The sequence below is a fragment of the Xiphias gladius genome, chromosome 3 (genome assembly GCF_016859285.1).
Source record: "Xiphias gladius isolate SHS-SW01 ecotype Sanya breed wild chromosome 3, ASM1685928v1, whole genome shotgun sequence".
In the NCBI taxonomy this organism is placed as follows: domain Eukaryota; kingdom Metazoa; phylum Chordata; class Actinopteri; order Istiophoriformes; family Xiphiidae; genus Xiphias; species Xiphias gladius.
The window spans coordinates 3,556,828-3,577,527 of NC_053402.1; the positions used below are offsets into that span (position 1 = coordinate 3,556,828).

Consider the following 20,700-nt stretch of genomic DNA (forward strand, 5'->3'; position numbering starts at 1 on the left):
ACTTGGGACTTTGTGCTATATAAATAAAATTGACTTGACTTGTCTGTTAGTGCTGCCAAAATGCATCCAGTGCACACCAGTACTGGATGTATTTTGGCAGTGTGTACACTGAAGCTGCTGCTCTCCTGACACTATGCAGTGGGTGTGGACAAGGTATAACCTGCATGTATTCATATTCATCAACACTAGCCCCTAGGCTCAGATTAACAACATGCTTTCTAGTGGATATCTTCCATAACAATACTAAGTAATTAGCCTCCCATACCCAGACCACCTGGATGAAAGGAATCCTAACCACTAGACCATTTGGGACCTTGACAGCCATAGACAGAGTGAGGCATTGACTGATAGCTGAATATATCCTTACACTTTGTTCCCATCCATCCTTTCCAGGTTCTTCCCACTGTCACGAAAGCAGTAAATCTGTGTTCAGTGATACATGAGACACAGTGTAGAGCATCCTTCATGAATCATTCAGCAGCCCACCTTCTAGTGAGAACACTCTGGGCCGTGAACGGCCTGTCTAGTGTTTGTGTGTGTGTGTGTGTGATTAGCGTTGTGTAAGATGGCTTTTAAATATCACATGAAGTAAAACGCTGGTGGGTTTAAATATTTCACCTTATTAAAACACTCACAAGTGGGTGAACAAAAACATGGGGTGTAAATTTTCACACCATGTGGAGCTCATGGAAAAACCACCATGGAAAAAGCAATGATTGAAGTGAGTGATGAAGGGGAGATTCAGATGGTGAAATGTGAGAAGAGAGTGGTAGAAATAATGGGCTGTTCATGTGATTTGAGACAATGTAGACATTATCTGTTTACATGATTGGACCATTTTCAGAGCTTGGTTCCACACCATGGCTTTAACTGATTCCAATAAATACTTGTCAGCATAAAAAGTAAAACAATTGATAACACTTTTTAAAAAGAGCGTTAAGTGTTTTCCTAAAGCTGTATTAACATTTTTGGCCACTCACAGGCAGTGGAAAAAGCTAAATAGAAAACACTGACGTATAATCACCTAATGTTGGTGTTATGGCAAATAACAGCAAAGTTATTTACTTGTACATCCTTGTTTCCACTTCTAAAGTTTAAAATGCCATGAAAAAACGCTTTGCATCCACATTAGCGTTTCCAGATTTTTTAAACGTCTTTCCTAGGGCTGTCAACGAATATTCTAAATTCAATAATATAATTGAATTGTAAAAAAAACAGATATTCGATTGTGAAGATTAATATTCAATTGCGAAAAAAAAAAGCACTTCCGCAGCTGTCTGTTCTCACGTGGGCCTGGACTGCTACACTGAATGCACCGCATAACAGACAGGAGTCACGCAACATCACTTTCACTGATTGAAATTGAAATGTAATTCAAGCGGAAACGAACAAATAACTCTACAACAACCTTGTGGTAATGATTGCAGAGTTCACAACCCAACTCCGCCACAGAGAGAGTGATGTGCGCTTCGGATTTTGGTCAGTAGACTGCAAAATTCTAGAACCTCAAGATACAATTCTATGCAAGCTATGTAAGATACCGCCAGGCTACCATTCCAGCAGTGAGGGCACATCTCAAAAATTTGCACCCAAGTAAGTTAGTCTCTCATTGTATTGGTTTGCTGTCTTATGGACATAATGCACAAAATTAGATATTTGAATGGTTTAAACCTATGTGTATTTTTTTAGAAGGAATAAGCAAACGTCATTTTGACCAAATTCATTAGGGTTAGCCTGTCTACAGTGAAACAGCTGAGCAACATAAAAACAGGTAATCTCTTTCTTCTTCTTAGTCCTCTTTCCAGTCCGCACACAACAATATTGCAACACAGCCAACTTCTGGTAGAGTGAGACAGACAGCCTGGCTGAAAAAATCCTTATTTCATGGATGGGATGTCATCTGACAAACTCAGCATAAATTCAGATTAATGACAACAGCTGTGTTGTGTTATCTGCTACCGACGTTTAAAATGCACGATTGCTAACTTAACTTTACTACCAGACAGCTGACTGTGACTGGATAGCTACACAGACTGCTGGATACTGTGCTGAGTGACAGCGCGTTACACCTCGGTTCAGTGTCCTCCTGCTCTCAGTGGTCACCTAAAATGAGTTGTCAGTTTATTAGGTACACCTATCTAAACCTTTCCATTCATAAAGGTTATAATATTCAGTCTTTATTGAAACTCTTTCAGAGAGGTGTCGATTCAATCATTTCAGAGGCTGCAGTTAAGGTTTGTGGTGCAGTTGAACTGCATTGCCTTGAACTGCATTGCATTTGTCCATCTCATTCACAGTGTATCGATGATAGTAAGCTAAATAACAGAAACACCTCTTTGTAATAACACAACAAAGTTCAACATCGTCTGACAAAACCAATTAAGTCCAGGTTTCTGACAACAGCTCTACTGTGTATTCAACTATGTTGACATTTAAAATGAATGGCGCCAGAGAAAGTTAAAGGTGAATAAAGGTTGTCTACTGGCACTGTGGCACAAAGCACCTGACCCTCACTGGGCAGCTTGCATCATAGTTTTGCAAAAAATTGGTTTACCCCGTACAGACTGAAACGCCAAGCTGGCATTTTCACATTTACACATGCTGGAAACTATTTTGGAAAAGCTCCATTTTGGGTGGAGAAAATGCTGTTTTAGTGTGGACGTGAGGGCAGAAATTGAGAGAAAAAGATTGTTTACAGACTTAACCAGCTTAACATTGATATACTCGATGTCTGTCTGCTGTTTACTACTGAGTAGGTAGTGCACAGCGGATTTATCTGAGCTTTTTCAATGAAAACTGTTGCTTACTGCTGCTGGAAATGGCAGTATGAGAGTGTTGAGACTCTCACAACCCACAGTGAGAGCAGTGATCTGAAAGACGCTAAAACACAGAGATGAGGGAACCCGCACAGCTGGTGATAATTCTCTGTGGGTCACTACGAGTGACTCCTTTCACATTATACATCTGCAATTTAGTACTTGACTACCATAAAGTTGGGAGACTTTAAGGAGACTCGTTTTTTTTAATGGTCAAAATTGATGCAAGAGAGGCAAGATATCTTGAATTTTATTCTCTACCTTCAAGCCCAACCACTGGATCCTATACTTCCCATGATGCAACATCCTTTATATGCCCCTCCTTGCCTGGCAAAAGTCCCACATATTTCAAACTCCACACACCCTGTTTTTAATGCAGGATTTGTGTTATAACTTTTTCATCTCAAAGCAAAAACCTAAATCAGACCTCATCACAGGTTATCACAGATGGAAAATCCACCTTAACCTGTCATCCAACTGACGAAAGGATGATTAGACATGGTCCAAAATTCATTTGCATTGGCAGCAGCATGATGCTCCAAAAATAAACGAGTGGCCACAGTCAAAAAAAGCATCTATACAGTCTTCACAGTCCACTCTCTGTCTTTGTAAGTTTCGGCTTGATCCACTTAGGTATTAGAATACTGGCACACAAACCTGACACCTGCAGCAAAAGCAGGATCCTACCAGATCTGATTATACTTTATACACTGTAATTTGGACTTGGCAAAACCTAGGTTTGGGTTATCTAGACAAACCTGCTCCAGAGACACAGAGCACTTCCTGTGTCTACTAAAGTGACTGACATAATTGGTTAAGTGCCCCACTGAAAGAACAGTAAGCGATTCAGTGCTCCTTCAGAAGCGCCACCCCTCAAATTCATGCAGGTGCAGTGCTAAGGTAATGACACAATGGCGGAATCCAAAGTGTCTTATGCCACGTAGAAGTGGATACTCTTACTCATACCTGAAGCAAAACGAACCTTATAATTTAAAACATCATCAATCAAACAAAATGCACGCAGACACAGCATCCAATACAAAAGTTGAATCATTTGATGGTAACAGATGATGGTATGTTTCTTTTTTTTGTCAGTTTTTGCAAGTTGTAGCTTCTTAACTTGACTTTTTTTTGCAAATTATTTTGTATCTTTTCACATATTTTAATGTATTTTCTTTCTTTCTTTCTTTTTTACCTAACAGGAAGCCATTGGTTTTCATTCATTTCTTTACAGTCTTAAAATCACTTGGCAAGCACTGGAAACTTTCACTTTGAAAAATTTCAGTGAATATTGAATCTACATTTTATTTTCAGTAGCCTGTTTATAGATCTCTTATGCCAACAAATTGAAAAAAAATATGTAAAAACAGTCGAATCTCTGACTTTTTGTGTTTGTTTCACTTCTCAAACCATACCTACGCCACTGATCAACAGCACTAACAACAACCCCTGAATGTACCTGGAACTTTAGTCTCACCTCAACTTGGCTTTTTTGACTTGTCTGACCTTGTTGATATGTCCATGTTAAGCATAATGATACCTGTTTGCTCTTGTTTTGTGTTTGATTCGGTTGGATTGCAGATGGTGTCAGAACCCCCATGCACCATCTGTAAAGAGAGAAATAAACTGAAAAAACACTGCAAATAAAAGAGAAAACAGAACAAAAGAGCAGTTAAAAGAATATACCAAGTTTTGTGGGCAGTCCTGTGTGATTAAATCAGTCAAACAAAGACTAATACTAGGATCAGACTACATGATTTTTTTGTCTTTCACCATGGTCACCATGGCAGATTAGGCAATCCTAGTGCCATAACTTATTGACTTTGACATAATTGGTTCTTGCAACATCTTGGTTGGGAGACTGGCAACACTACAAGTTTGACCCCGACCAATCATAGTTTACATTCTTGAATGTCATCAGGGAGTAGGGTCAAGCAACATACTGTCATGCATTGTTAAGAGCTTGCAAACCAGCAGGTGATGATATGAACCTAAGAGAGCGCTCTGTCATCCAATTGGTCAACATGATGGAACACGTCGTAGGAGATAAAACATTTAATCAATTCTGACATGCTAATCTTATCGTCGGGGTGTTGTGGGGCATCCCGGACACCACATCGCTGTTCTTCAAATATGTCTACACTATAACACTCGTTCATCATTCTCGACATTCATATTCGGGCCTTATGCTGAATATTTGTCGGCCACGACAACATCATTTCACAACTGGGCTGTATTCATGTGGTCTGATCCTGGCATTAATCATCTGTACTCCATATACATCGCCCAATCACAAAATATCAACGCAATAATTATCTCCAGTGGTCCATGTTAAAATGTTAGTTTAATCAGTGTGCACAACAATGCATGATGAAGGAAAATGGAGACCAGATCCTAAGTATTTGGACGATTACACATCTTTAGTTTTTCAGGCTCTGTGGTTAAGTACATTCATTTTGAGATAAAATAATGGATACTACATTAAAGTTCCAAGTCTCAGCCTAATTTTGATTTAACCAATATAAAAATAATTGTGTGGGAGATATAGCCCTTCTAATATGTAATACTCAAATTGCAAAAGTTCATAAGTAACTGGACACTTGCCTGCTAAATGTTTCTTGGGCCGCTGTGTATTGATTCAACATTAGTTCATCCACGAAAGAGCTCACACGACGCTCACAGTTGACTGAGAGTTGAGAGTTGCGATTTAAATTGAGGAGGAACTGTCTCTCAATACCAGGAGTTGAGAGTTGACCATGCAAGTGAAGAAGATAATATAGTTGATATATAAGATAAGATAGTCAATTGGCCAAAACACGAGCTTGTAGACCTGGGAAAACATGTCTTGTGGATGAGCAGAAATCATTTGCACGTTGAAGAAAAACCCCTTTTTAATTTCACGGCAAGTCAAGAATGCTCTCCAGGATGTAGGTGGACATGTTTCCTTGGCAAAAATCAAGAAAAGGCTTCATGAACATAACCTCACAGTTTGCTAGCAGTCTTCTTCTGCCTTGCCAATGTTGGTGCATTGCTACATTCCTTTGCGTGTTATCACTACCAACCGTTGATCAGTGGGGAACTGTGATACCAACGGCAGGACTGTGTGTCGTGCTGCCCACATTCTTGCATACATGCGTGACAGAAACAAAATGAGAGCCCATTCATTAAAATATTGATCCATAGTGTTACTAGTGCTCATAAACTTAACTTCCAGTCTGAAGATCCCCGTGAGGGAAACACTCCACTTATAATATCTGAACTTTAGCTCTCTTTGTCCCAGTGACCCAGTAACACCAGCATCCTGTTGCACTGGTTTGTAAATAGTTAAGTGCCTAATAAATTACATTTTTCCCAAGGGAGGCCTTATGTTGAAATAACTCTCTACTTATTTTCTTTCTTATTTAAAGTTATTTAAATGCTACTTAACTCAGGTATTTAACAAACATATTTTTGTGTCTGGCTCTGAATGCATCCTGGAAATCAGCAACATGATACAAACTATCAGATTCACCCCGGAAACAGGTTTGACCCCATGCTGCGGTGTCGCATGTCCCTGCTCATTTTCCAATAAGCCCTGCTGTTGTTCAATAATAAAGCAGACCAGACAAAGTGTAGCTGAACAGTCCATGTGAATCTAGAGTCAGAAAAAATGTATTAAGATTTTTACATCCACTGTAGAAGTTATATTTTTAACTTAACCTTGCTACACTGTTGTTACATCACTGATCCACCTAAAACAGTATACTGTCTCTTTAACATTTTGCATCTTATTACTCTAAATCAATAACTATATTACCAAGCCATTTACTTTGGCTGTTCATCGTAGAAAGGTGACACACGTAGGGCATTATTTAAAAAGTCTTGCAAGGTGATTCCCTTTTAAGATTAAGAGTTTAAGATGATCACATCCAGGATGAAATGGAGCTAGATGGGCCTTTGGGTCAATTTGTGGCAGCAGTAACACCAACATGTAACAACTTAACTTTACATTGAAGCTAAATCTGTAAAAAGCATTGGATAATGAGGACCATGATTGACATCGACAACAACACTGAATCAACATTATATGTCATAATATTGTATTATTATGACTAAAGATAATGTGTAAGCAGCATTTTATTGCTGTCTGTGGTTGAGGTGAAACTTTTTTTATTGTCTGTATAAATTGTTAGTTTAAAATTAAGTTAGCGTAGTTTAATCTATAACAATGCACCATATTTTATGAACTTATTATATGTTTTGTATGTAATATATTAATGTGCAGATTAACTACAATTGTTAAATAACTGTTATCCAGAAAACTTTATAATATCTGTGTCTGAAATGTAGTGGATTAGAATGGTACACTAGTATAAAATGCAAGTACTCAAGTAAAGGACAAAACCTGAAAAAATTACAGTACTTGAATAAATGTACAAAGTTACATTCCACCACCTGTCACAACCTGCCAACCTTATTATTAATGGCTCATAATTGATTTATAAGCCATTGGTAAATTTAATATTAAACACAAAAATCCATTAGTTACATCATATAAGCCCTTTTATAAAGGGTCCCTTATCAGAAAGTGGTACTATATGTTATTTACTTGCTGTTTATCTCGGGCCATCCTGCGGTCCAGAACACTCTGACGCCTTCTGGCCTCCCAGTGCAAAGCAGACATCCTGGTGTACAGCAGCTAGAGGAGACATTAAAAAGTCAATATTCACTGTGGAATGATCTGACAACATACAAAAACTGGTTTGCTCGCACAGTAAGTCATATTCAGAATAATATAGAGAATATATAAAAACCCGACTGCAAGACAAATGTACAGGTGGAGGTGTGGAGTTTGAAAAACATGGGCATGGAAGGTCCCATGACATACAGTACAACACTCCAACATGGATTCAAATCTGATACCTATATTAATGGAAGGAAGGTCTAATGAAAGATGCTACTGAACTGCATTGTGGGGAGTACGATCCAGTGTTAATTCAGCATTCATGTCATAACAGAATTACTGTAATTACCAGTTTCCCACTTGTAAATAGAATTCACATCACAATCCAAATCATAATTACAACTCAGAAAGCTCAGACATATCCAACTTGGCACTAAACAGTACAGACATGCCAGTAAATGAAAGCAATTACGGATGTCTCACGTCAGGAAAAGTGTGTCGTTTTTGATGTAAACCCAATCAAATTAAAGCTGAGACTTGATATTTTAATGTAGTATCCATGAATGTCATGAAGCACAGAACCTGAAGAAAAAAAAAATTGTAAATGTCCAAATGCTTACAGTCTGGACTGTATCAGGGTATCAGTCTGTATTGTTTACGATGCCCGTCACATTCAATAAACAAAATAAAATAAATTTTGTTTATTTGCTGCACAAGTGGTTGAATTTAGTGGCATAAGAGGCTTGTGCAGTTTTGTAAGCTGAATCAATGAATTTCAATCAGTGTTTGATATTTAGAGCTCAAAATTTAGTGGGCAGCTTAATAAAGAGAAACATGTGGCATTACAATTAAAACACAAGATATTTTTTCCTGAGACAACAACAAAATTTAGGTGTTCTGCTCTCTGTTATACTGTATGTATTTGATCTGAGTAACCTGATACAGTCTAACTCTCAACCACTGCCATCAGCTACTCTGATTACTGATTTCTTTTGTGTATTACCTACTCTCAGTGCAACGCCTGTTCCTGCCAATTACTAAACATATCACAGCTAGTTGCTAGTTTGACTGAAATGCATGCATGGCCAACCTTCAGGGACTTAAAATTAATATAAACCAGATACACTTTCAAATGACGATGAAGGCTTCCAGCCGAAACGTGCGGGTGTCAGCCATGTAATATTAAAGACTTTTTATGATTATACCTTGAGACTCAGAGTTGCTTTGTGTCTAAAAAAAATACAATTTTACTAAGAGCATATGTCATTGTAACCTACTATAGAATTCAAAAACTGACTAATAAACCATCTTGCCTTCTTAGCAAATTTAAAAATGTCAAAATTAAACAGAAATCCAAATTTTTGATAATTCATACCAGAATACGTATTTTTTGTAAGTCATTTCATGAATATATGACTTACTTTCCAGTTCTCCCATATCACACAGCTTGCACTGTATTTTCTTCCTGGATATTATGGTATTATGTGCAACATAAGATCTTTTGCATCTGAATAAACATTATAAAACATATGATTCAGGGCTGTATTTTTACTTAATATGAACATAGAGTATGTCCTTAATATGTCATGTATAACTTAAAAGTGAGTAGCATTACAGTGGGATAAAACATGTAAAAAATTATAATGTAAAGAATTTGGATAAACAGACGGGTTAGTATGTTACAGCAGTTGAGCACAGTGATGTCTGAAAATGAATGAGAAAGCAAATAAGGGTGTTTACTCACCTGACTTTTGCCCTGGAAAGAAGGCAGCTGTAGCATCCTCAGTAGAGGACTGGTGATGGCTAAGGTGTCAGTCTCTCAGCTGGCTCCTATCTCTGACCTTGTTAAATGGAGTTTCCAGGCAACATAATGCTCTCCTGGGCTGGTTTTGTAAGAGAGAAACAGAAAGGTATAGTATGGTGGATAAATCATTGCTGCACAACCTCCTGTGGTTCACTAACAATGCTCTCACTCCAGTGTGTATATTTTCCCCTGTGTGATTGTGGGTTTGTAGTCTTATCTATTCTTTTAGACACTTTCCTTCCCCATACAGTAACTAATGAACCGTCATACTGTCAGGACTATGTTTATTCAAAAAGGCAACATTGTGGTTACTGACCTTCATCAGGCATCTAACTCACACTATTAAACAACATCTTCATACTCGAGCCACAAGCTGAATCGGTAAATCAAAAAATTAGTCTGTTCACAAACACCCTAGACAATTACACTGTAAGTCGTTGATGAAATACGAATATAAAATGAGACAGACAATGTACAACAACTATAGAAATCACTGGATGGGCAATGCCAATCAGAGGGGGTGTTTGTTAAAGAAAGTTCAGATTAGCAGAGTTTATTGTGAAAAGCCTGGCTTTAATTAGTCTGCCAAACTGTACCGAAATGAAACTGCTTCAAAAAGCCAACTCAGAGCCCACCCAACTCAACCACCGCCATTAACAAAGCCACATGTTGTAGCCCAGCAGCGAGGTCAGACTTTGACCTCATGAGCTCCTCTCTTATCTCAGTTTATTGCAGTGCTCTGCTATGATAATCTCATCGTTAGTTTGAGTCCTGAGTGAGTAATGTCAATATTCTTGGCATAAATAGTGCTGAAAATGAACGTAAACCATGATATTAACCACACCCCACCAAGGAAATTTATTTTTTAGCAAGACTACAAGATAGTTAGCTAAAGTTGTCTATCAAGCAGGATTATGTTACTTTGTTTATACAAGTGACTTAGTATCCTCCACGTGGTGAAAAGACTGTTTAAACAGACTGACTGTCATTCTTGTATTTTTATTTAAAGGTGCAATATGTAAGTCTTCTCTGTCGCTGAACGTGGTTTCTTAATGGAAGTGGGTGGTGGTGAGGGTCACTTATCAAGAGCCTCAGCCATCTTTGCATTTACAATACAAGATTATACCCCTGAGCAGCGCAATTTCTTCATAGCAGCCTGGATGCTACAGTGACTCGCTATCCAAGTATTGCTGGGTGTAAATCTATTGGCAGCAAACTATGAAAATGCAGCTTTGATGGGGGTTGCAGCCACTGATCAAATTTATTTATTGGCTTCAATTGAATTAAAATAATGAAACAGTCTGTCAAATAGTGATAACTTTATATGTTCTGCAATTTGACTTTGACTTCTGTTCCCAATACATTACCACTGAGGCACTGCTGGGGAAGAACTTTGTATCCAACACTGTTCAAGCCTAAGGTGAATCGAAGTCTCAAAACTAGCCTCTCAGGACTCCTTTATCAAACTGATTTTCTAGAAAATAAACCTGATCTGCAGAAGCAAGTCTGGTTTAACTGGTAATCTTGCTTTATGACACACTTCTGAGGACAACGACCAGAAAGTCTCCTACCCAAACTAGATAACATTGGCCTTGTAAGGAGAAACAAGTCAAACAGACAATTCAGTATTTTGAAAATCTGCTTATAAAAACAAAAACAATGTATTAAATTGTTAAGGAATCAGACAAGCAATATTTCAAGCAAAAAGACCATAGGACTATACAGAGTCGTCCCTGCTCCTTAGCTTCTCTTTTAAATCTTTCAAAACTGAAGATAAAATGTTGAAATGTATAATTATTAAATATAACACCTCATATTTTCACTTTACAGTAAGGTTGGTCAGGTGTTTGGTCCATCATGGCTGCTGTTCCTCCTGCCGACAACAGAGTATGCTACTACCCTGTGTAAGGACTATTGATGGCTTTATGGCTGACTGTTCTGGGATCAGGTTTGCAATTCATCACTTCTGGATTACGACAGGAAAGAAGAGGAAGTCTATCCTCTGTCAGACAGGAACATTTGGTTTAGTCTTTAAGTCACCCTTTCATTTGAACCATTAATGTTGATTTTTTAGAGGAAAGTTTATTTAGGAAACTTAAGACATTCTGTTGGTGAGACAAGATTGTTACTGGGACACAAATGGGTTGATGGCTTCTGTCTTGATGACCATTAGAAGAGTATCTAAGCAGGTTTTATTGAGCCCGAAGCCTTGTTCTTAATCAATTTAAGAGCTATTGGCTCTATCCTGAACCTAAAAGCTTTACTACAACTGGCTAATGTTTCTACAGCAGTTGTCTGTATTTTTACCTGATTTATAGTATGATTACCAGCAGGCTGGCATTGCATTTACAGATACAGCTACATATCTTCAAAGTTGCTGGTTTGTGTGTCAGCACCAGCTGAAATAATCTTAATAATCTTAAATCAAATCCTATTAACTAGCTTTTCCCAAAGCCTAAGTATAAATGATAACAACCAAACCAACTCCATGGCAACAGAGCCAAGGTCATTCGCTGAGGAAGGCCATGACATGTAGTTGCTCTAGAAAACGCTAGTAAGTGGACCGTGAGTTGCCAAGCTACTATATCCTAAGGTCAAGAATGGATTTTCATTCTCATGCAGTTATGCTTTTTTTTTTTTTAATTTTTATTTAGTTTGGATGGACCGCTGCTCAAAGACTAGCGCTTAAGGTACACAATTTAAAAAAAAAAAAAAAAAAAAAAGGGACGTTGCAATTACATGGTCAACATGGTTAATCCCTCTAGGCCAAGAGGACATCCCCTTTTGTAACTGACTCCTGGTGCTAATGTGAGACCTGATTTTAGGACTAATACCAAAATAATACTTTCTTTTGATGCTTGCTTGGAGGTATATGAGCATGGTTTTCTACAAAACCTTAGTCTCAATTTAAAAAAAATAAGCAAAAATGCATGTGTTTCGGGAGTCGAGTGGCCAAATGGTTAAGGCCCATACCACATAACCGTATTGTCCACTGTTCAATTCCTGCCAGGTGGACCCTTGTTGCATGTCCTACCCCTTGCTCTGACCTTGTTTACTGTCTCTCTCTAGACTGTCAACTGTCCAATAAAGGCAAAATACCAAACAAACTAATCTTAAAAAAAAAAGTACCTGTGGTAATTTTGTATGAACATAAATCAACTATATACGATCTTTGCACCTTGAATAGGTTGTAAAATTAGCAAAACTATGATTTAAATAAGGAAATATTTGACCAAAGAATAAGTAAAGAGCACTAAGAATCTGACCAAACATTCAATATTTCAAGTTTCAATATTTTTTTTTGGTAGTCAAAAAACTCCTAAGATTCAAAACTGAGCCATATCCAAGACAGCCAACACTCTGTAGGTTGTTTCCAGAAAACATGCCATGTAAAAGAAAGAGACAGAAAATGTTAGGCTTTCTCAATTGACAAGACAGACCATTTCCCAATCTGTAAAACTCGTGAGTTTTCATTTCAGCTCCTCTGTGTGTGTATGCGTGCATGGTGTGTGTGTGTGTGTGTGTGTGATCATATTTTTTCTTCTGCTGGTTACACCTTATGCAGCTGATAACAGCCTTTAGATTTGACTCAAGTTTTGAAACCTGTCTCACACTCAAATACACACATTACACATGCATCTGAAGATTCCATGATGCCGATACAATCAGTTTTAAATTGAATCTGCAAATCACCTAACAGGTGTGTCATCCTATTCAAATCAGGACCTTTACAGCTGCCATCTGTCTGAATTTCCACAGCAGGATCAAACAGTGCCACAAGCAAGAATATTGTATGTTGTATGTAATCCAAATTTTTATCAAACTGCCTGTCATAATTATTTTCTGTGTCCTCTCAAAACCCCTCTATTAATGTTACATGTCACCATGCCTTCTCAACAAGCCAGTCAGCCTGGCTCCAGTCAGTCACTCAATAGTCAATAGTTCATCACTTGTTTCACACACACAGATGCACACACATCCCACACCAAACACACACATTTTCACACACCCACATCGTTATCATAATGAGTACCGGGTATCAAGGAAAGAACTACGTAGGCCATTATCATGCAAATCAATACAGATGACCCATTATGTCATAGATGGCTCGTATTGACCCATGATGACCTGTAAGCGCTCTGAGGCCATTCACACAGGCATGTTCTGCATGTAAAAACAGCCCCTCTCATTCATTTGAATGGGGGAAGTGTGTTGTAACACGGCGGGACGTTCTGCAGTTTTCTCCTCAGGGACTGCACGAAAGTTATAGACCACTGAATTCATGACATCATATCCTGGCAAGTATCTGTTTCATTAGTCTCTACAAATCAATACAATATCTCATTCAACATTTTTTTTCATTGTTCTTCTGACAAATGAAACTTGTTCCTGGAGTTGACTTTCCATATTCTCAGACAAATAAGCATCTACTGCAGGAGTTGCTATAAGAAAATTAATCTTATTTTTAACAAACTTATTTCTTTATGAGGACACATAAACAGCCAGAGCACCAACATACCAGAGCAGCAGGACAGGTACATACATCATCGTAACTTGGTTTTATCCACATTCATATAATTCACCAAAGTTCTCTTCTTAATTCATTTTCCAAGTTGTTGTGTGTGATTAAAATTTTGTAGAGTGTTCAGTCTTGTCCATCCTGCTGTTATTTCAGACCTCGACTTGCCAATGGACTTGACCTGCTTTTGAGCCATGACATTTGGTCCACAAAAATGTAGGGTTTGTGGGAAATTGCGTTCATTAAATGCAGCTAAAACTGAAATATTGAATTAAAAAAATTACTTTAAAATCCTTTTTAAGATATTACCATCTTTAGTGAGACATTTAGGGCGGACAATCAAACTCTATTAAGAGAGGCTCTGGTTCAAGGCTGGAATTTTATAGTTACTCACGTTTTTACAAATGTCAATCTGTGGACTATTATCCCAGTTATGATTGGCTATTTGGAGTATCCTGGTTATGTTTTGCACATGTAAACCTAATATCCAGGTTTCAGAAACATGGATGAGAGCATATACAAGTTTTGAGAAACCTTGATATGCTACTTGGAGTACTCTGATAAAAACCAGCATACTGTGGCATGTAAATACTTGATCCTGGTTTCTGAATGTCCTTTGTCGGTACAGAACTTAGTGGCTGAAATGTTCAGACACAACTGTACACAGATGATCAGAAACTTCGATCCTGTTATGATCATGTATACAGGGATATGAAAATCCAGGTTTTTCATGGTCCATTTTCATCCTATTAATGATTAAAACCAGGATGAGACTGAAACCAGGGATACTAGAATGCATGTAAATGCAGTCACTGGGATTTTGACTTAGGTTTTTTTACGTCTGGAATCGAACCCAAAAGTTCTGGTTTCACTTTGACACTCTATGATCATGGAAATTGGGGCTGAACATTGTGTTTCACTTTTTAAAAAAGCATGGCTCTTTCCAGCATTATCAGTAATTTCTATATATTATTATAACATGTTCCTTGAATAGCTGCAACAGCCTCCCCTCAGTGTAATATGAGGTTTACATGTTTTTTGGCACTGATCAACTGTATTGGACAATTGGTTGTAAAGCGGCAGACAGGAAACGATGGTCGAGAGAGAGGACTGAGGTACAACACATGTCCCCAGCCTGAACTGAACCATGGACATTGCGGTCATGTGCTATAACCATTCAGATACAGAGGCACAGATATTTTTGCCGATGCAGATTTTGCAAGGTGAAGATTTTTTGACACATTTTACTATACTGTAGTTCTGCTTTCTGTTAAGATCCAGGAGAAAGTGAATGTGAGAGCTGCTGTAGGATAGTGAGAAAAATACATTCTCTCTGGAGAGATAAATTCAATTGCACCCCCCACCTCCCAAAAAATTAAGACACCCTCCCTTCATCAAAAAGAAGAAAGTCATAAGTCTCTCCTTTTTCCGAACCCCCCAACCCCTAAATAATTTTGTCTCTTATTAGTCTCTTAATTAGCACATATTATTTAATTAAGATGTAATTCCCACCGAACTACATTGACTCATAAAATGAAAATTGAATTTTGACTCAGGTTCCATCAGTTACTGTTGACACTGGAAAAATCAATCCATCTCTCCTTTCAGAGTGCTCCTAATCAATTTACAAAACACAAATACACACACACTGCTTAGAGAACAGGCTATGTTACTATTATTACCACCCAAGTTATCTGATAAAAATCTTGATGTTAAACAAGTCTGAAAAGATTCAGCCCTGTAAAGAAAATTAAGAACACACAGGGAAATGGCAGTAGCATTACCTGCTTGTGACACTGGGACTGTTTCTCTTCCGTTCTCCAGTACGCCTGCTCTCTGTCCCTCCCGCCGATGGCTACGTCAGTGGGGGGGTTGTTTTTCTCCGGCGCTGCTTCTTTACTCCTTCCACTCTTCGTCGGACAACTAGGAGACAAGGAGCACTGAACGCCGCGGCTTTGAAAACGAATCTATCGGGATTAGTTTTGACGGTAGAACTCGGATATTGACTTCGTCGCACGTCAACAATGTTGACTAGTTTAAGGAGCGCGGGAGTGGTGACAGGTGAGATATATTAACGTTTCACGTTTACACCAAAATGCAAATACCTTACGTTTGTTGACTTTGTTGTAGCGCGGGTACGCTCGAGACACCAGTCCTTGGTTCCGCCGTGAAGCAAACCATCAAAGAGAATAATTATATACGTTTTATATTGAATTTTAACAATTTCCAACATGTGTTGCTTTTTTCTATTCTGTTATCGTGTTGCTCGTGTTTCAGACTCCGTTTTTTAACCGCGATATTATGAATAGGACCTAGTGCCTGTTTGGGTAACACGCTGCCAAAAGCCAGACGGACATTGTAGGAGTTTTTATCTCCCGGTGGCTCTTTTTAATCCCTGTTTTTACAGTTCTGTGAAGGATGTAGCATAGAAACAGAAAAAACACGAGAGCTGCTGACATTGCCTCCTGTAATAAAATTGCAGCGGTTCACCATTCCCTGTGCAGTCTGAGTCAGGACAAAAGCTTGCCAGCAGTTTACGACAAACGCTTTAACTTTAAATTCAAACTGTTCTCTTTAAACCAAATTAAAAATGTTACCCAATCCGATCAAGCATATAATTTCATAACCTTAAATGATTGTTGCACTCATTTTCTGAAAGTGCAGTGTATATTCAGCCTACATTCATTTATTGTAGAGTTCAAGTTTTATAAAGTAAAGTTAAAAAAACGCAGCTTGGGTTTATCAATCTTTTTCTTTCAGGGTGAGGCAGTGGACTGGAGCTGCACAAAGTCTGGGCTAGTCTACTGACAGCCCAGTGCTTTGTTAAAATAGCTGACTCATGCTTTCCTCCTCTTTTCCTTTTTTATCTCCAGGTCCTCAGTGATTGCAGCCGACTGGCTGTCCCCTAATATCCTCCTGCACCAGCCTTTGAAGCGAGGCCAGGAGCGTGAACTGCTGTCCAGCCAGAAAGACTCCTCCCTGTCCCTCCTGCTACGTTCAAAGCCTCTCCCAACACACATTCGGCTGCCAAGGACACACAAAGTTACTCAGACAAGGAACCGAGAAAACAGAGAGATAGCGGGATTTTAAAGGACCATTCACCAAAGGCAATAATTTGGTCCTATAAATCCTGAAAGGGATTATTCTACTTTACAGGGCATAAACATGGGGAACCAGTTAACAGAAATTGCCCCCAACACCCCGTTCCTCCCTAGCTTCCAGTCATTGCATGTAGTGGTGATTGGTTTGGACTCGGCCGGAAAAACCTCCCTCCTCTATAGACTCAAGCTACGGGAGTTTGTTGAGACGATCCCCACCAAGGGATTCAACATGGAGCGGATTAAAGTACCCATGGGGAACACCAAAACCAGCATTACCACATTCCAGGTGTGGGATGTTGGTGGTCAGGAGAAACTGAGGCCCCTCTGGAAGTCGTACACCAGGAGGACGGACGGGCTGGTATTCGTGGTGGATGCAGCTGAGACAGAGCGCATGGAAGAGGCCAAGGTGGAGCTCAACAGGATCACTCGGTCGGCGGAGAACCAGGGAGTGCCCATATTGGTTCTGGCAAACAAACAAGATGTGGATGGGGCCATGTCGGCTTCAGAGGTGATTATTGTAACATGAATAAATTGGTTCATATTTTCCAGTGTCTTTAATCTAAGGGTTTGCTGCCTCCTGGTTATTATATTCTTTTAATCCAAATACGTTTGGGTTTTGTGGTTGGGGTAAGTGGGGTTTTTTAGTAGTTCAGGGTCCATATCATACATTGTTACTTTTTTGGTATCGATCAAAATATGTCACACAGTATTAAAGGTTTTTCTAGAGATATCAGGAAGAATGTATCGCTTTGGCATCTGAACCAGAACTCAAGTATTGAATTGGCCCCAGCACCAAATGAGTTCAAACAATTCCCCAGTCCAACCATTGAGTTGCAGAATATCAAGAAAAGTATTAAGTGGTTCTAGAGTATGTTCTCAGCTCTTGCTTAATTAAGGAGACCGCTAGCCGGAGATTAATTTTCTATAACTGTTTCCACACACGGACCTGCAGAATTACTGAGTTAGATTACCTGGGTAAGGCTCAAATTATATTTTGCTTAACTGCATGTAGCAAGTTTTTTCATCTCCCCCTGTCTGTGTAAGTGTGCAGATGACAGATTATTTTAAAATTGAATGTTTCATTCAATTTAATTCCCCAGCTGGATCGCCTAAATGAAAAAGTACTTTTAAAGAGAAGATACAATTTTTTCTGTTTCTAAGATGATTTTCTCCTGTGGGCCATGATTATGGCACAAGTGGCTTTTGTAATATTGCTGCTTTTCTTTCTGTAGAAACAAAAGAATTGTGAACATCTCACTAGGTCCTGAGCTGGCAAATCTTTGTGTGTTACAGAGAAAACTGACTCTAGGCCTGCAGCATACAGTTATTTTTGTTGATCAGGCTGCTGATTGATTTTCTCATTTAATCATTTACAGATTGTGGTGAAAAATGCCCATCACATTTCCAAATTCCAAAACCGAAGACTTGTTTTGTTCTACCAACAGTTTTACATGTAAAAAAAAAAAAATCCTCAAAATAAAGCAGAAAATCCTCAGTTTGACAAGTCGATACTACATGATGTTTGGAATTCTGACAGAATGCATAAGCATTAGTCATTTGAAGAGTTTGTTAAATCTGCTGTGGAATAATTTTTTTCTTTAACCGATTAAAGTCAAAGATATGGAATTTTGGCAGCTATCAGCTGCTTTGTATCAAAATATTATCAGCATTCAGAAAACACAGACACATGTAAAACCCTAATGAGCAGGAAATCATGCTTTAAGATCCGATATTAGAAAATAACAAAACCTGTTTTGTGTCATTATACATCAGGTAAACCAATTCAAGTCAGCAGTCATTCATTCAAGAATTGAAAGATATGTTCTTCATTTAAAGGGTTTGAAGGTGATCAGATTTGCTAGAATGAGTGTCAGGTTGTGACAGACTTCCTGTCTCGTGTTCCTGTGTTTCAGATAGAAAAGGTGCTGGCCCTCCATGAACTGAGTTCATCCACACTGCACCACACACAGGGATGCTCAGCGCTGGATGGTCAGGGTCTGCAGCCCGGCCTGGAGAAACTGTATGAAATGATCCTGAAGAGGAAGAAGATGCTCCGACACAGCAAGAAGAAGAGATGAGGGGGAGGGGGTCACAGGGATGCTGCTGATAGAGGTTACTCTCTGAACCTCCGCTTGTCTGAGGAACTTCTCACCAGTCATGTCTGTGACACTTGCAACTTCAATGGGTGAAACCAGAGGAAAGTCCTTCAGAAAAGTTTCGACATTTCCAACCATTTCAAACTTTGCCTCTGAAGCCTGTGCCCATTGTCAACACCTTCCTTCATCTATTTGGACAGACCTGCTTCTTTTAAGATTGTTTCTTGCTCTTGAGCACTCTTCCCTTTCTTCATCTTCATCTCCAGTCCTTAAAGGATCACGGTGGGGAGACTTAAAGCTCCAGAGGGACAGTGCAGAGGGAATGACGAGGAAAAACAAGTGCAATATATGATGAACCCTCATTCCGACATTGAAGGATATTTTGTACCACTACTTATACAAACTTGTAGTTCCAAAAGAAACCCGCAGACCTGGCCTGAGCCTAGTTCCCATTCCTCTCACAAAGTTCAATGTCACTACTTTCTATATATCTTTATGTTGCACGATGTTCACCCAAATACCTGCTTGGGAATATTAAGCAACACCTTTGTTGATCAAAAGAACACTTTTATAATTATTGTTGGTTAGAAACCGCCCAGGGTTCAGTTAGGTATGTCATTGGGACCAGAGTTAAGATGTGCCACCAATGTTACATTTAGAGACTGACACACTGAGGCTGCTGAATCCAGTCATGCAAGTCTAGTTTGTTATTCACTCTTCAACAGAGTGGTCTGCTCGTCACAGTTCAGTGTAATTCAGGGTTGGATGATTGGTTGGTAATTTCAAACAAGAAATTGTTTTTACATTGTGTACATATTGTTTTGTAAAATGTTAACAAATTAAATAAATTATTTAGCAACTTTGGCATTATTATGTGGAAATTTGTTTCTTTATTTGAAGTGTTGATGTAATGAACACACAGTGACCTAGGGCAGCTTAGAACTTTGCTAACATAAATTGTGAGAATGGGATTGTGATTCATTGTCACAGTGCACTAGGGGATATGGGAGAACACAATGATTTCAGGCATATGATGTTGATACAGGCATTTTTTTTTTTCCAACAAAAATCAGATTGTGCCTAAAACTGCTTTTTCTGTTAAAAATTACGTAGTTTCAGTCTGCTTGGATTTGCAAAATTTTTGTAGCCCCAGCTTATGCCTCTCATAGCTGCGGTAAAGTTAGCATTACCAAGCCTGATGAGCGCCGAAAGAGATTTTATTTTACTTCTGTGGCTGAAACACAACACATAACTGTTCTGCATTCAGAACATAATATAATTAGGGCTGACAAACAGTAACCAGGGATGGAAACAACTCTCTTTCAAGCCTTCTGAATTGTCAAAAAAAAGGAAAGAGAAAAAAAGCTGGCTTCTGTGCTTGACACGTGTGACACACCTGAGAAGAGTGGAGGCCTGCATGGTAAGAATATCTTACAGTAGTGTTATGATAACCTTAATTGGTTTATATGAAAACATGTCAAGCTTGGGACTGTTAATTAGCCTGATAAGGTTGAGTTGTTCTGATTTTATAAATTGGTGCAAACGGTGTTCACACAGATGCAGAGGAGATGGCACGTGGGCCACCACACAGAGCATGCTGAAGCCCTTCGGTTTGATTCTTTTCATAGGATCTGTAAATAACACTATGGAACATCATAAGCCTTATACTTTAAAAGGATATTTCAGTGTCATTATGCAATG

General features: G+C 38.7%; 1 protein-coding gene across 1 annotated transcript; it reads left to right on the plus strand.

The window, feature by feature from the left end:
- The first annotated feature begins 15,751 nt into the window (after positions 1 to 15,751).
- LOC120786396 (ADP-ribosylation factor-like protein 4D) lies at positions 15,752 to 19,866 on the plus strand. Its single transcript, XM_040121839.1, has 3 exons — positions 15,752 to 15,863; positions 16,676 to 17,411; positions 18,817 to 19,866. Exons 2-3 carry the CDS (start codon positions 16,968 to 16,970, stop codon positions 18,979 to 18,981), a joined length of 609 nt encoding a protein of 202 aa, XP_039977773.1. The 5' UTR covers positions 15,752 to 15,863; positions 16,676 to 16,967; the 3' UTR covers positions 18,982 to 19,866.
- The last annotated feature ends 834 nt before the right edge of the window (positions 19,867 to 20,700 follow it).